Source organism: Leucoraja erinacea, chromosome 8, assembly GCF_028641065.1.
Source record: "Leucoraja erinacea ecotype New England chromosome 8, Leri_hhj_1, whole genome shotgun sequence".
NCBI lineage: Eukaryota > Metazoa > Chordata > Chondrichthyes > Rajiformes > Rajidae > Leucoraja > Leucoraja erinaceus.
The window spans coordinates 70375922-70389218 of record NC_073384.1 but is presented as its reverse complement, the minus strand read 5'-3'; the positions used below and the strand labels follow the sequence as shown (position 1 = coordinate 70389218).

General features: G+C 57.0%; 1 protein-coding gene across 1 annotated transcript; it reads right to left on the bottom strand.

The window, feature by feature from the left end:
• Positions 1–1855: 1855 nt before the first annotated feature.
• On the bottom strand, positions 1856–8616 carry LOC129699887 (cathepsin B-like). Its single transcript, XM_055640025.1, is given in 9 exon segments — positions 1856–1998; positions 3380–3523; positions 4330–4366; positions 4368–4416; positions 5436–5554; positions 6148–6191; positions 6194–6262; positions 7511–7637; positions 8519–8616. Coding segments are annotated over 8 exon segments (720 nt in total). The 5' UTR covers positions 7626–7637; positions 8519–8616.
• Between the last annotated feature and the right edge of the window lie 4681 nt (positions 8617–13297).

Sequence of the window (13297 nt, the reverse complement as noted above, 5' to 3'; positions counted from 1 at the left end):
TGATGACTGGCAGTGTGTGTTTGTGCTCACAGTCAGTGGGTGCGATGACTGTGTGTGTGTCCCTGTGATTGGTTGCCTCGTGGGTGGTTGTGAGCAGTAACGTCCCCATGACCGCCCGATGGTAGACTGGATTCCTGTGGTGGTTGGGACGATGTGTGTGGTTGCCGGGATACCCCTGTGTGTTTTGATGCTTGCATGTTGAGGATGTTACTGTGTGTGGGTGTATGTTGCATGTGATTGCATGGCGTGTGTGTTCACGTCACGTGCTTGGATGACGTGTCAGTGCGTATGGGTTGGTCTAGTGCCATGAGGGGTTCCGTTCTCCACTGGATGTGAGCTCGAGCATGTGATGGAGTGCTCTACCGACCTGACTCCCCCGGTCTGTGCTATACACTCCTGGCACCGGTCACTGGATCAGCGGTGGGATATGTTACAGACCGGTTCTTGTGTGGTGGGGGGATGGGACTGGTCAGTGGGGGATGGGACTGGTCAGTGGGGGATGGGTCAGTGGGGGATGGGACTGGTCAGTGGGGGTGGGACTGGTCAGTGGGGGATGGGACTGGTCAGTGGGGGATGGGACTGGTCAGTGGGGGATGGGTACTGGTCAGTGGGGGATGGGACTGGTCTGGGGGGACTGGTCAGTGGGGGATGGGACTGGTCAGTGGGGGATGGGAACTGGTCAGTGGGGGATGGGACTGGTCAGTGGGGGATGGGTCAGGGGGGATGGGACTGGTCAGTGGGGGATGGGACTGGTCAGTGGGGGATGGGACTGGTCAGTGGGGGGGGACTGGTCATGGGGGATGGGACTGGTCAGGGGGATGGGTCTGTGGGGGATGGGCTGGTCAGTGGGGGATGGGAATGGTCAGTGGGGGGGGATGGGACTGGTCAGTGGGGATGGGACTGGTCAGTGGGGGATGGGTCAGTGGGGGATGGGACTGGTCAGTGGGGGATGGGTCAGTGGGGGATGGGACTGGTCAGTGGGGGATGGGACTGGTCAGTGGGGGATGGGACCGGTCAGTGGGGGATGGGACTGGTCAGTGGGGGATGGGTCAGTGGGGGGATGGGACTGGTCAGTGGGGGATGGGATGGGTCAGTGGGGGATGGGACTGGTCAGTGGGGGATGGGACTGGTCAGTGGGGGATGGGACGGTCAGTGGGGGGATGGGACTGGTGGGGGATGGGTCAGTGGGGATGGGACCTGGTCAGTGGGGATGGTCAGTGGGGGATGGACTGGTCAGTGGGGGATGGGACTGGTCAGTGGGGATGGGGACGGTCAGGGGGATGGGACTGTCAGTGGGGGATGGGACAGGTGGGGGATGGATGGACCGGTCAGTGGGGATGGGACTGGGGATGGGTCAGTGGGGGGATGGGGACTGGTCAGTGGGGGGGACTGGTGGTCAGTGGGGGGGATGGGGACTGGTCAGTGGGGGATGGGGACTGGTCAGTGGGGGATGGGACTGGTGGGGGGACTGGTCAGTGGGGGGGACTGGTCAGTGGGGATGGGACTGGTCAGGGATGGGGACTGGGTCAGTGGGGGATGGGACTGGGTCATGGGGGGATGGGACTGGTCAGTGGGGGATGGTCGTGGGGGGATGGGATGGTCAGTGGGGGATGGGACTGGTCAGTGGGGGATGGGACTGGTCAGTGGGGGATGGGACTGGTCAGTGGGGGATGGGTCTGGTCAGTGGGGGATGGGACTGGTCAGTGGGGGGATGGGACTGGTCAGTGGGGGATGGGACTGGTCAGTGGGGGGATGGGACTGGGGGAGTGGGGGATGGGGGATGGGTCAGTGGGGGATGGGTCAGTGGGGGATGGGACTGGTCAGTGGGGGATGGGACTGGTCCGTGGGGGATGGGTCAGTGCTTCGGACACTGGGACCTACCTGACTTGTACTGCAGGAAGTCGGTGTAGACCTGCAGCGCTGCCTCCACCGGCCCGTTCCCATAGATCTCCCTCATGATCTCGTCCGCATCCGGGCTCACACTGTACGATGACACACCTGTGGACAGAGAACCACGCTCACTACTGGTCACACTCACCATTGCTCACACTCACCACTGGTCACACTCACCACTGCTCACACTCGCCACAGGAGTGTCACACTCACCACTCGTCACACTCACCACTCGTCACACTCACCACTGGTCACACTCACCACTGGTCACACTCACCACAGGAGGGCTCACACTCACCACTGCTCACACTCACCACTGGTCACACTCACCACAGCTCACACTCACCACTGGAGGGTCACACTCACCACTGCTCACACTCGCCACTGATCACACTCACCACAGGAAGGTCACACTCACCACAGGAGGGTCACACTCACCACTGCTCACACTCACCACAGGAGTGTCACACTCACCACTGCTCACACTCGCCACTGATCACACTCACCACAGGAAGGTCACACTCACCACAGGAGGGTCACACTCACCACTGGTCACACTCACCACAGGAGGGTCACACTCACCACTGCTCACACTCACCACTGGTCACACTCACCACAGGGGGGTCAGACTGACTGTAGTGGACACTGTGTGACGATACCCCTGGGGACAGAGAGCAAGACTGACCACAGTTCACACTGATACCAGGCTGGTGTCATCAATGATTTGGATGTGAACATACAGGGCAAGATTAGCAAGTTTGCTGATGATACAAAAGTTAGTGGTTTTGCAGATAGTGAAGATGGTTGTGAAAGATTGCAGCAGAATCATGATTTTGTCACATTGGCCTTCATCAATCAGAGTATTGAGTGCAGAAGATAGACAAAAAAAGCTGGAGTAACTCAGCTGGACAGGCAGAATCTATGGAAAGAAGGAATGGGTGACGTTTGAGGTCCAGACCCTTCTTCAGAAGTATAGAAGTTGGGAGGTCACGTTGCAGTTGTATAAGATGTTGGTGAGGCTGCATTTAGAATATTGTGTTCAGTTGTGGGCACAATGTTATAGGGAAGATGTTATCAAGCTGGAAAAGGTACAAAGATTTACAATGATGTTGCCAGGACTGGAGGGTGTGAGCTATAGGGAGAGGTTGAGTAGGCTGGGTCTCTATTCCTTGGAGCGCAGGAGGATGCGGGGAGATCTAATAGAGGTGTATAAAATCATTAGAGGAATAGGTTGGGTAGATCCACACAGTCTCTTGCCCAGAGTAGGGGAATCGAGGACCAGAGGACATAGGTTCATGATGAAGGGGGAAAGATTTAATGGGAATCTGAGGGGTAACATGTTCACACAAAGGGTGGTGGGTGGGTGGATGGAACAAGCTGCCGGAGGAGGTAGTTGAGGCTGGGAGGACGACACATCTGTGGACACAGAGACCAACACAGATCAAGGGGTCACACACTGACCACGGGGGGGGGGGCAGACTCTCACCAAGGTGCTTGTCGTCCTTGTAGCCGGGCGTGTAGCCAGCCTCGCAGTGCTGGGAGCAGAGCGGGGTAGATATCTCCCCAGAACATGCTGGCCGAGACCCGTTCACATGGTGCTCACATGGTGGGATGGAGTAGGGCCGACAGCCTGCGGAGAGAGGGGGGGGGGGGAGGGGGGGAGAGGGGGGGGGAGAGGGAGAGGGAGAGGGAGAGAGAGGGGGGGGGGGAGAGGAGGGAGGGGGGAGGGAGGGGGGGGAGAGAAAGGGGGAGAGAGGGAGGGGGGAGAGAGGGAGAGGGGATGAGGTAGTGGGCGGGGGGGAGGGGAGGTGGGGGGAGGGGGGAGAGGGAGAGGAGGGGGAGAGGGGGGAGAGAGGGGGGAGGGGAGAGGGAGGAGGGGGAGAGAGAGGAGGAGGGAGAGAGGGGGAGAAGGAGGACGGGAGGGAGGGAGAGGGAGGGGAGAGGGGGAGGAGAGGGGAGAGGAGTTGAGGAGAGGAGAGGGGGGGAGAGAGAGGAGAGGGGGAGGGAGGGAGAGAGAGGGGGAGAGGAGGGGAAGAGAGAGGAGGAGGGAGAAGAGCGGGGAGGGAGAGCGAGAGAGAGGGGGAGGGAGGAGGAGGGGAGGAGAGGGGGGGAGAGAGGGGAGGGAGGGGAGAGGAGGAGGGGGGAGAGGGGGAGGGGGAAGAGGGGAGGAGAGGGGAGAGGGGGAGAGAGGGAGGGGAGGGAGGAAGGGGGGGGAGGGGGAGAGGAGGGGGAGGGTGGGAGGGGGGAGAGGAGAAGGTGACATTTCCCATTGTGAAAACCGTCTCTCACCCTCCGCTCACCCCCCCCTCCCATTGCACACCCCTGGTGCCACACCAGGTACCCCCACATCTAGATTCCACCCTTTTGACCCCCCCCCCCCGCCCCTTTGCTCATTCCCCCCGCCCGACCCCACCTGCCTGCCCCCCCCCTCCTCACCTGTGTGGGAGGCATAGAGCCCCCCGGTCACCAAACCCCTGCTGTGTCCAGTACGTCCAGGCTCCGGACGGGTAGCCCCCGTTACACCTGGGGAGAGCGGAGAGGCCGTCACACACACAGACCACACTCCCCACCATTGTAGATGTAGCCCAGTCCATCACACAGACCACACTCCCCACCATTGTAGATGTGGCCCAGCCCATCACACACACACCACACTCCCCACCATTGTAGATGTAGCCCAGCCCATCACACAGACCACACTCCCCACCATTGTAGATGTAGCCCAGTCCATCACACAGACCACACTCCCCACTAGTGTAGATGGAGCCCAGTCCATCACACACCACACTCCCCACCATTGTAGATGTAGCCCAGTCCATCACACAGACCACACTCCCCACCATTGTAGGTGTAGCCCAGTCCATCACACACACCACACTCCCCACCATTGTAGATGTAGCCCAGTCCATCACACACACCACACTCCCCACCATTGACTCCATCTACACTTCACGCTGCCTCAGAAAAGCAGCCGACATAATCAAAGACTTGTCCCACCCCGGTCATTCCTTCTTCTCCCCTCTCCCGTCCGGCAGAAGGTACAGAAGCTTGACAGCTCGCACCACCAGACTCAGGAACAGCTTGTTCCCCTCTGTGATCAGGCTTCCATAAGCTGGATCTTCCAATCTACCCCACTGTAGGTATTGGACTTGCTCCTTGTAACTGCGACGCTGCACTCTGGTCTCCGTCTGTTTACACCGCCTGTACTGCGGATGATGTGTGTGACTGTACTCATGACTGGACAGACAAGGGTTTTCTCTGTACCTCGAAGACAGACACAAAATGCTGGAGTAACTCAGCGGGACCGGCATCATCTCTGGAGAGAAGCAATGGGTAATGTTTCAGGTCGAGACCCTCAAAACGTCTCCCATTCCTTCTCTCCAGTGATGCTGCCCATCCTGCTGAGTTACTCCAGCATTGTGTGTCTGTCTTCAGAGTAAAGCACCTTCTGCGGTTCCTTCCCACACATTCAGCTCAGTAGACGGGTGAAGAAGACGGGTCCTAATGTCCGCCCGCTGAGCCTGCCGTGGAGAAACACTCACCCATTGCCACACTCCTCTTTGCAGCAGCTGAGGAGGTCTTCTGCAGAGATCTCCGCATTCACCTGGCCCTTCGAGTGGATGCAGATCCGGTCTGACATGGCTTCCACCGCCCCAAACGCCTGCATGGGAGCACAGGTCAGCAACACACCAGGGGCACACGCTCACTCACCCCCACAGACAGGCAACACCACCTGGACATGGGAACCACCCCACCCCATCCCACCCCACACAAACCCCCCCCCCACACAAAAACCCCACCCTGCCCCGCACCACCCCACCCCCCACACAAACCCCACCCCCACAAACCCCCACCCCACAAACCCCACCCCACACAAACCCCACCCCGCCCCCTCCCCGCACCTACCCCCCCCCACACAAAACCCCACCCTCCCCGCACACAACCCCCACCCCACACAAACCCCCACCCCACCCGCACCACCCCACCCTCCCCGCAAACCCCCCCCCCCCCACACCCCACCCCACCCCACACAAACCCCACCCTCCCGCACCCACCCACACCCCCACCCCACACACCCCCCCCCCACCCCCACACAAACCCACCCTGCCCCCACACCACCCACACAACCCACCCCACACCCCCACCCCTTCCCCCACCCCACCCACCCACCAAACCCCCTTTCCCACCACCCCACCACAAACCCCTCCCTCCCCACCCCCCTCCCCACCCAACTGACCCCCCCCCTCACTGAACCAGCAGGAGGCCGCAGGATCCCTGGTCACGGATCTCGCGGATGGTGGACATTTCGGCCACTGCCGCCGTGAGTCAAAGTTGCGCGGGCAACTGCCCCCCATCCAGGGGGGCCGCCCTGGGGGAAGAACACAGTCAGGGGGGCACAGTGAGGAGGAGGGGGGGAGGGGTGGGGGTGGGGGTGGAAGTGGGGAAGGGGTTGGGTTGGGTGGAGAGGGTGGGGGGAGGAGTGGGGAAAGGCGGGGAGAAAGGCGGTGGGAGAGGGGGGCTAGAGGGTGGGATGAGGGGTTGGGGGGTGGGCGAGGGAGAGGGGGAAGAGGGAGTAAGGGAGGGATAGAGGGTGGGGGGGGTGGCTTAGAGGGGGGAGAGGGAGGGGGAGAGGGGGTTTGAGGGGGAGAGGGTGAGGGTGAGGAGGGGTGGGGAGGTAGAGGTGGGGGTGGGAGGTGGGGGAGAGGGAGGGGGTGGGGGAGGGGAGGGGGAGTTGCGGGGGGGTCTCTGTGTCTCTTACTTGAGCGGCAGTCGGGGTCCGTTGAGGAGTGTTCCACACAGTTTCTTAACATGGCTGAAGGGAACGTTCTGGAAATCTGGCCGGCCTGAACACAGATAGTTAGTTACCTCCAGACATGTCCTCCACCCCCCCCCCCCCCCCCCATCCCCCAACTCATCCCCCCCGCCCCCCCTCCCTCACATGTCCCTGCTCTCCCCCCTCCCTGATCTTTAATATCCCCCAACCAACTTGCCCACGCCGACCAACATGTCCCGTCTACACTAGTCCCACCTGCCTGCGTTTGACCTGTACCCCTCTACACCTGTCCTATCCATGTACCTGTCCAAAAATCTTTCATATTCCCTGCCTCAACTGCCCCCCTCTCACCTCATGCCTGTGCCCTCTAGTTTTAGAATCCTCTACCCTGGGGAATAGACTGTGAGTGTTAATTTTATCCGTGCCCCTCTTGTCCACCTCAATAAGGTCACCCCTCAGCCTCCTACACTCCAGAGAGACGAGTCCCAGCCAATCCAACCTCTCCCTGTAACTCAAACCTAGGACCATCCCGACCCCTGACCCGACCCCCCAACCCATGACCTCAGGCTCGACCCCTGGCCCTCAACCCCTGGCTTGCCCCCTGACCTCCGTTCATCCCAACCACTGGTTCACCCCCTGAATCCCGAATCCCTCACTCCTAACCCTTGGGCTCAAGAAGCAAAACACTCAACCCTTGGACCCTTGCTCAAACCGCAACCCCTCCTGAACCCCCCCCCACCCCACCCCGTTCCCTGACCCTTGACCCCCCATCCTGGCCCCCTACCCCGCTCCCTGACCCTTGCCCCCCCACCCCCCGACCCTCCCTCCCCCCGACCCCCTTACCTGTGGTGTTGAGTTTGTTGATGAGGTTGACAAAGTCGGGGGACAGGGGGTGGGGGGCTGGCGGGGGGGTCGCCATCACCACGAAACCACACACCACCAACAACAACGCCAACATCCTGCTGCCGGTCTGAGACAGGTCACAGGTCAGTGTCCTCCAACACACTCCCCCTCCCCCTCCCCCTCCCCAACCCCCTCCGACCCTCCTCCTCCTCTCCCTCCTTCACCCCCTTTCCCCTCCTCTCCCACCATCATCCCTGCCCTCCACACCCCCTCCTTCCTCCCCTCTCCTCCTCTCCCACCCCCCCCCCCTGCTGCACTTGCACTTCTCTCTATTCTTGCTCCCTTGCCTCCTCTCCCTAACCCCCACCCACTCCTCTCTCCTCCCACATGCTGTCCCCCATCTCCTGACCCCCTCCCCTCCATCCCTCAGCTCCCTCCCTCTGACCCACCCCCCATACCACCCACCTCCTCATCACCTCCCCACCCCCAGGTCCCGCCCCCCCTCACCCCCTCTCTCTCTCTACCCTCCCTCCCTCCGCACCTCACCCCCCCATCTCCCGCCTCCCCCCCACATATCCCTTACCACCTTCCCCCTCACCCCCTCATCTCCCTCTCCCCCCCCATCTCATCTCACCCCACCAACACCCTCTCCCCCCATCTCCCCCCCCCTCATCTCCCTCCCAACACCCTCTCCCTCATCTCCCTCACCAACACCCTCTCCCCATCTCCCCCCCCCCCATCTCCCTCACACCCCCCATCTCCTTCACCCCCCCCATCTCTCTCCCTCACCCCCCCATCTCCCTCACCCCCCCCTCTCTCCCTCACCCCCCCATCTCTCTCCCTCACCCCCCCTCCCATCTCCTTCACCCCCCATCCCCCATCTCCCTCACCCCCCATCTCCTTCACCCCCCCATTTCTCTCCCTCATCCCCATCTCCCTCCCTCACCCCCATTTCTCTCCCTCACCCCCCATCTCTCTCCCTCATCTCCCTCACCCCACACGCCTCACCTCCTTCTCCACTCCTGTCTCGGGCTGGGATCGCTGCTTCCGCCTTGCAGCTGAGTCAGAGTCACATGACCAGCGCCTGAGTCAGCTCAGCTGACCCGTCACATGTAGCAATTTGTGGCCGCGGGGGGGGGAGGAGAGAGGGGGGGGAGAGGAAGGAGGATGAGGAGAGGATGGAGGAGGGGGGGAAGAGAGAGGGGAAGGACCAGGGGAGAGAGAGGAGAGGAGGGAGGGGGACTGTAGAGGGGAGGAAGGGAGGGGAGAGGAGAGGAGGGAGAGGAGAGGGGGAGGGAGAGAGGGGAGAAGGAGAGGAGAGGGAGAGAGAGGAAAAGGGGGGGGAGGGAGAGAGAAGAGGGAGGGGAGAAAGGGGAAGGGGCGGGGAGAGAGGGGGGGAGGGGAGAGGAGGGGGAGAGGGGAGGGTGAGGTGGAAGAGAGAGGGTGGAGAGGGAGTTGGTAGGTGAGAGAGGAAGGGAGAGGAGAGAGGGGGGGAGAGAGGGAGAGAGAGAGAGAGAGGGAGAGGAGGGAGAGAGGAGGGAGGGAGAAGGAGGGAGAGAGAGGGAGGAGGAGAGGGGGAGAGAGAGGAGGGGGAAAGGGAGAGAGAGAGAGAAGGGAGGGAGAGAGAGGAGGGGGGAGAGAGGGAGGGGGAGAGGGAGGGAGAGAGGGAGAGGGAGAGAGAGAGAGGAGGGGAAAGAGGCCGAGAGGGGAGAGAAGAGAGAGGATGTGGGGAGAGTGAAGAGAATGTGGAAGGAGGAGGGGGACGAGAGGGATTAGGGTGGGGTGGGGTGGGGGAGAGATAGAGAGAGGATGATGGATCGATACCAGAAGAGAGTGGGCAGGGAAGAAGGAAGGAAGTGGCGAGAAGGGTAGGAAACGGGTGAGGGGAAGGAATGGAGGGGTAATGTGAATGGAACAGGGAGGGGAGCGGGGAGAAGGAATGAGGGAGGGCATGGAGGAAGGGAGGGGGGGAGGGTTGGAGCGTTCAGTGGCGGGGGGGACGAGGATACAGGGAGCCAAAGAATGGGGGGGTGGGGGGGCAGATACTAGCATGGATAGCAGGTTGGCTGGATGGCTGAAGGCAAAGAGTGGCAATAAAGGGGGCTTTTTCAGGTTGGCTGCCAATGACTAGCGGAGTTCCGCAGGGCTCGGTGCTGGGGCCACTACTCTTCACGTTGTATATTAATGATTTGGACGAGGGGATTGAAGGCTTTGTGGCCAAATTTGCGGATGATACGAAAATAGGTGGAGGGGCAGGTAGTGTAGAGAAAGCAGGGACTCTGCAGAAGGAATTTGGACAGGTTGGGAGAGTGGGCAGAGAAGTGGCAGATGGAATACAGTGTAGCAAAGTGTGGAGTCATGCATTTTGGGAGTAGGAATAAAGGCGTAGACTATTTTCTAAATGGGAGAGAATCCAGAAATCGTAGATACAAAGGGTGTTGATGCAGGATTCCTGAAAAGTTAATTTCCAAGTCGAATCGGTAGTAAGAAAGACAAATACAACTATTTCAAGAGGACTAGAATATTAAAACAAGAACGTTGAGGTTCTATAAGGAGCTGGTCAGACCATATTTGGAATATTATGAGTTCTGGGCTCCAAATGTGCGGAAGGATGTGCTGGCTCTGGAGAGGGTCCAGAGGAGGTTTACAAGTCAGTGGATATTTTTAAGGCAGATAGATAGATTCTTGATTGGTACCGGTGTCAGGGGTTATGGGGAGAAGGCAGGAGAATGGGTTTGCCAGGGAACGTAGATCAGCCATGATTGAATGGTGGAGTAGACTCGATGGGCTGAATGGCCTAATTCTGCTCCAATTGAATTGAACTGATGAACAATCCTGCACACAGTAGGGACAATTTACAATTGACAGAAGCCAATTAACATACAAACCTGCACGTTTTTGGAGTGTGGGAGGAAACCGAAGATCTCAGGGGAAAAGCAAGTGGTCACAGGGAGAACATACAAACTCCGTATAGACAGCGCCCGGAGTCAGGATTGAACCTGGGTCTCCGGCGCTGTAAGGGCCTGAAACTGAGGAGGAGGTGACATAGATGATGAGGAATGTGTAGGAAAAAACGACAGATACTGGTTTAAATCAAAGGTCGACACAAAAAGCTGGAGTAACTCAGCGGGACAGACAGCATCTCTGGAGAGAAGGAATGGGTGACGTTTCGGGTCGTGACCCTTCTTCAGAATTGTCACCCATTCCTTCTCTCCAGAGATGCTGCCTGTCCCGCTGAGTTACTCCAGCATTTTGTGTTTACCTGACAAAGATGATTGATGGGTGTCGGGCAATGTCACATTTATTTCTATAGCACATTTAAAAAACAACTCTCGTTGGCCAAAGTGCTTTACATTTGTTATAAGAATAACCAACAAAACAAACTGCATACATATAGCCCTCACTCAGAGGACGTCAGGAAAGGCTTGGGAGTATTGATAAGTCTTTAGTCTTGACTTAAAGGAGTCGATGGAGGGGGCAGTTCTGATGGGAAGGGGGATGCTGTTCCACAGTCTTGGAGCTGCAACCGCAAAGGCGCGGTTGCCCCTGAGCTTATGTCTAGACCGCGGGATATTCAGTAACCCCAAGTCGGCCAATCTGAGGAGCTTGGAGGTGGAGTGGTGGGTGAGAAGACTTTTAATGTAGGAGGGGGCAAGCCCATTGAGGGCTTTGTAGACATAGAGGAGGGTCTTGAAATGTATACGGAACCGCACAGGGAGCCAGTGGAGAGAGGCCAGGATCGGGGTGATGTGGTCCCTTTTTCGGGTGCCCGTCAGGAGTCTCGCTGCGGCGTTTTGGACCAGTTGCAGGCGGGACTGGGAAGATTGGCTGATGCCAGTGTAGAGGGAGTTGCAGTAATCTAGGCGGGAGGAGATAAATGTGTGGATGATCTTTTCCAGGTCATCAAAGTGGAGGAATTGTTTTATTTTAGCTATCGTCCGAAGCTGAAAGAAGTTAGCTTTTACCACGGCATTGACTTGTTTGTCATAATTTCAGTGCTGAGTCAAATATCACGCTGAGGTTTTTGGCGTGAGGTTTGAGTAGTGGGGTAAGGCTTCCAAGGCTGCCTGCTATCATTTTGATTGAGTCCGAGGGGCCGAGAAGGATGACCTCAGACCTACTCTCATTTAGTTGGAGGAAGTTCTGGGCCATCCAACACTTTATATCCTCGAGGCAGCGGGCAAGGTTAAGCAGATTTGATTGGTTTTTGGGCTTCAGGGGGAGATAGAGTTGTGTATCGTCTGTGTAGCAATGGAAGGAAATGCCGTGCCTTTCAATGACTTGGCCGAAGGGGAGCATATACAGGGAGAAGAGAATAGGGCCAAGGATGGAACCTTGTGGAGATTAGCTGGGGAGGAGAAAGAGTTGCCTATGTTAGTCGAGAAAATCCTACCTTTTGGAAAAATGCGCCCACACCAACAATAAAAATGTGGATATCAAATATGTTTGAAACATTACATCTGGAAGAGATGAGATTCCTCTTAGCAGGTAAAGCAGACCAATTCCAAAAGACGTGGTCTATGTTTCTGGACCTATTACAAGTATGAGGTGCAATAGTAATTTAAAAAAAACAAATATATAAATAAGTGGTATCAGGACCTGGTAACGGGAGGTAAATCAACAAAAACAGACTTGGTTGGTAGTCCCCTTTCTGCGGAGTTTAATGTTATAATAGAGCGATTGTTTCTATTTTCTCTTTCTTTCTTTTCTAGGGTCTATTTTCTCACTTTACTTCCTTCTCTACTTCTTTTCTAAGGGGCTTTCTTTGTCCCAACACTCTTGCACTTCACGACTCTCTGCGCACTTTCTTTACTTTCCTTACTTCTACCTTTTTCTTAAAGCTCAAAAAAATGAAGCGGTACAAAAATGTTATTGAGTTCTATGTGTTGTGTAGTATTGTAATTTACAGTACTTCTAATAAAAATAAAAATAAAAAAAATAAATAAAAAAAGAAACTCCTACCTTTGAGGTAGGAGACGAACCAGCTCAGGGCAGTGCCATCAATACCAACCCCATACCGGATACGGTCAATTAGGATGGTTATACTCATGATCTTTCGTAAGGTCAAATACTTACAGAGTGATACAGCGTGGTAACAGGCCCTTTGGCCGGCCTTGCCCACACCAGCCAACATGTCCCACCTGCACCAGTCCCACCTGCTGGCATTTGGCCCATACCCCTCCAAACTTGTCCTATCCATGTACCTTGTTTTAAATGTTTCCAAAAACGTTGGGCTGGTCCCAGCCTCAAACACACTCCTCTGAAGCTCCGTTCCATACACCCGCCACCCTCTGTGTAAAAAACAGTTACCCCTCAGATTCCTATTTAAAATCCTTCCCCTTCAACCTTAACCTACCAGTGCCCACCATAAATGTTGGGGACAACGACCCATCATTTATTTATTTGGCTCTGTACTCCCCAATTATGAGATTGGTACTAGAAAGACAATCAACATGTGGTTAAAGTGCAGCATGGTCAGATGTTTATAAAGGCCATTTTATAACCATGTTGGTTTCACCATGTCGAAATTACAGCAGTGTATGACATGTCCCCCCCATTCAGGGAACCATAAGTTTGGGACACAGCAATGTCATGTAAATGAGAAAAGTAGTCAATGTTTAGTATTTTGGTGCATATCCTTGCATGCAATGACTGCTTGAACGGCTGCGATTCAGGATCATCACAGGTGCTGGGTGTCTTCTCTGTTGATTCAGGGGCAAATAAATAAAGGATGGGTATGTGTCCAAGCATTATGGGAGCAGATCCCAGGACAAGCTGGCAGGTGCT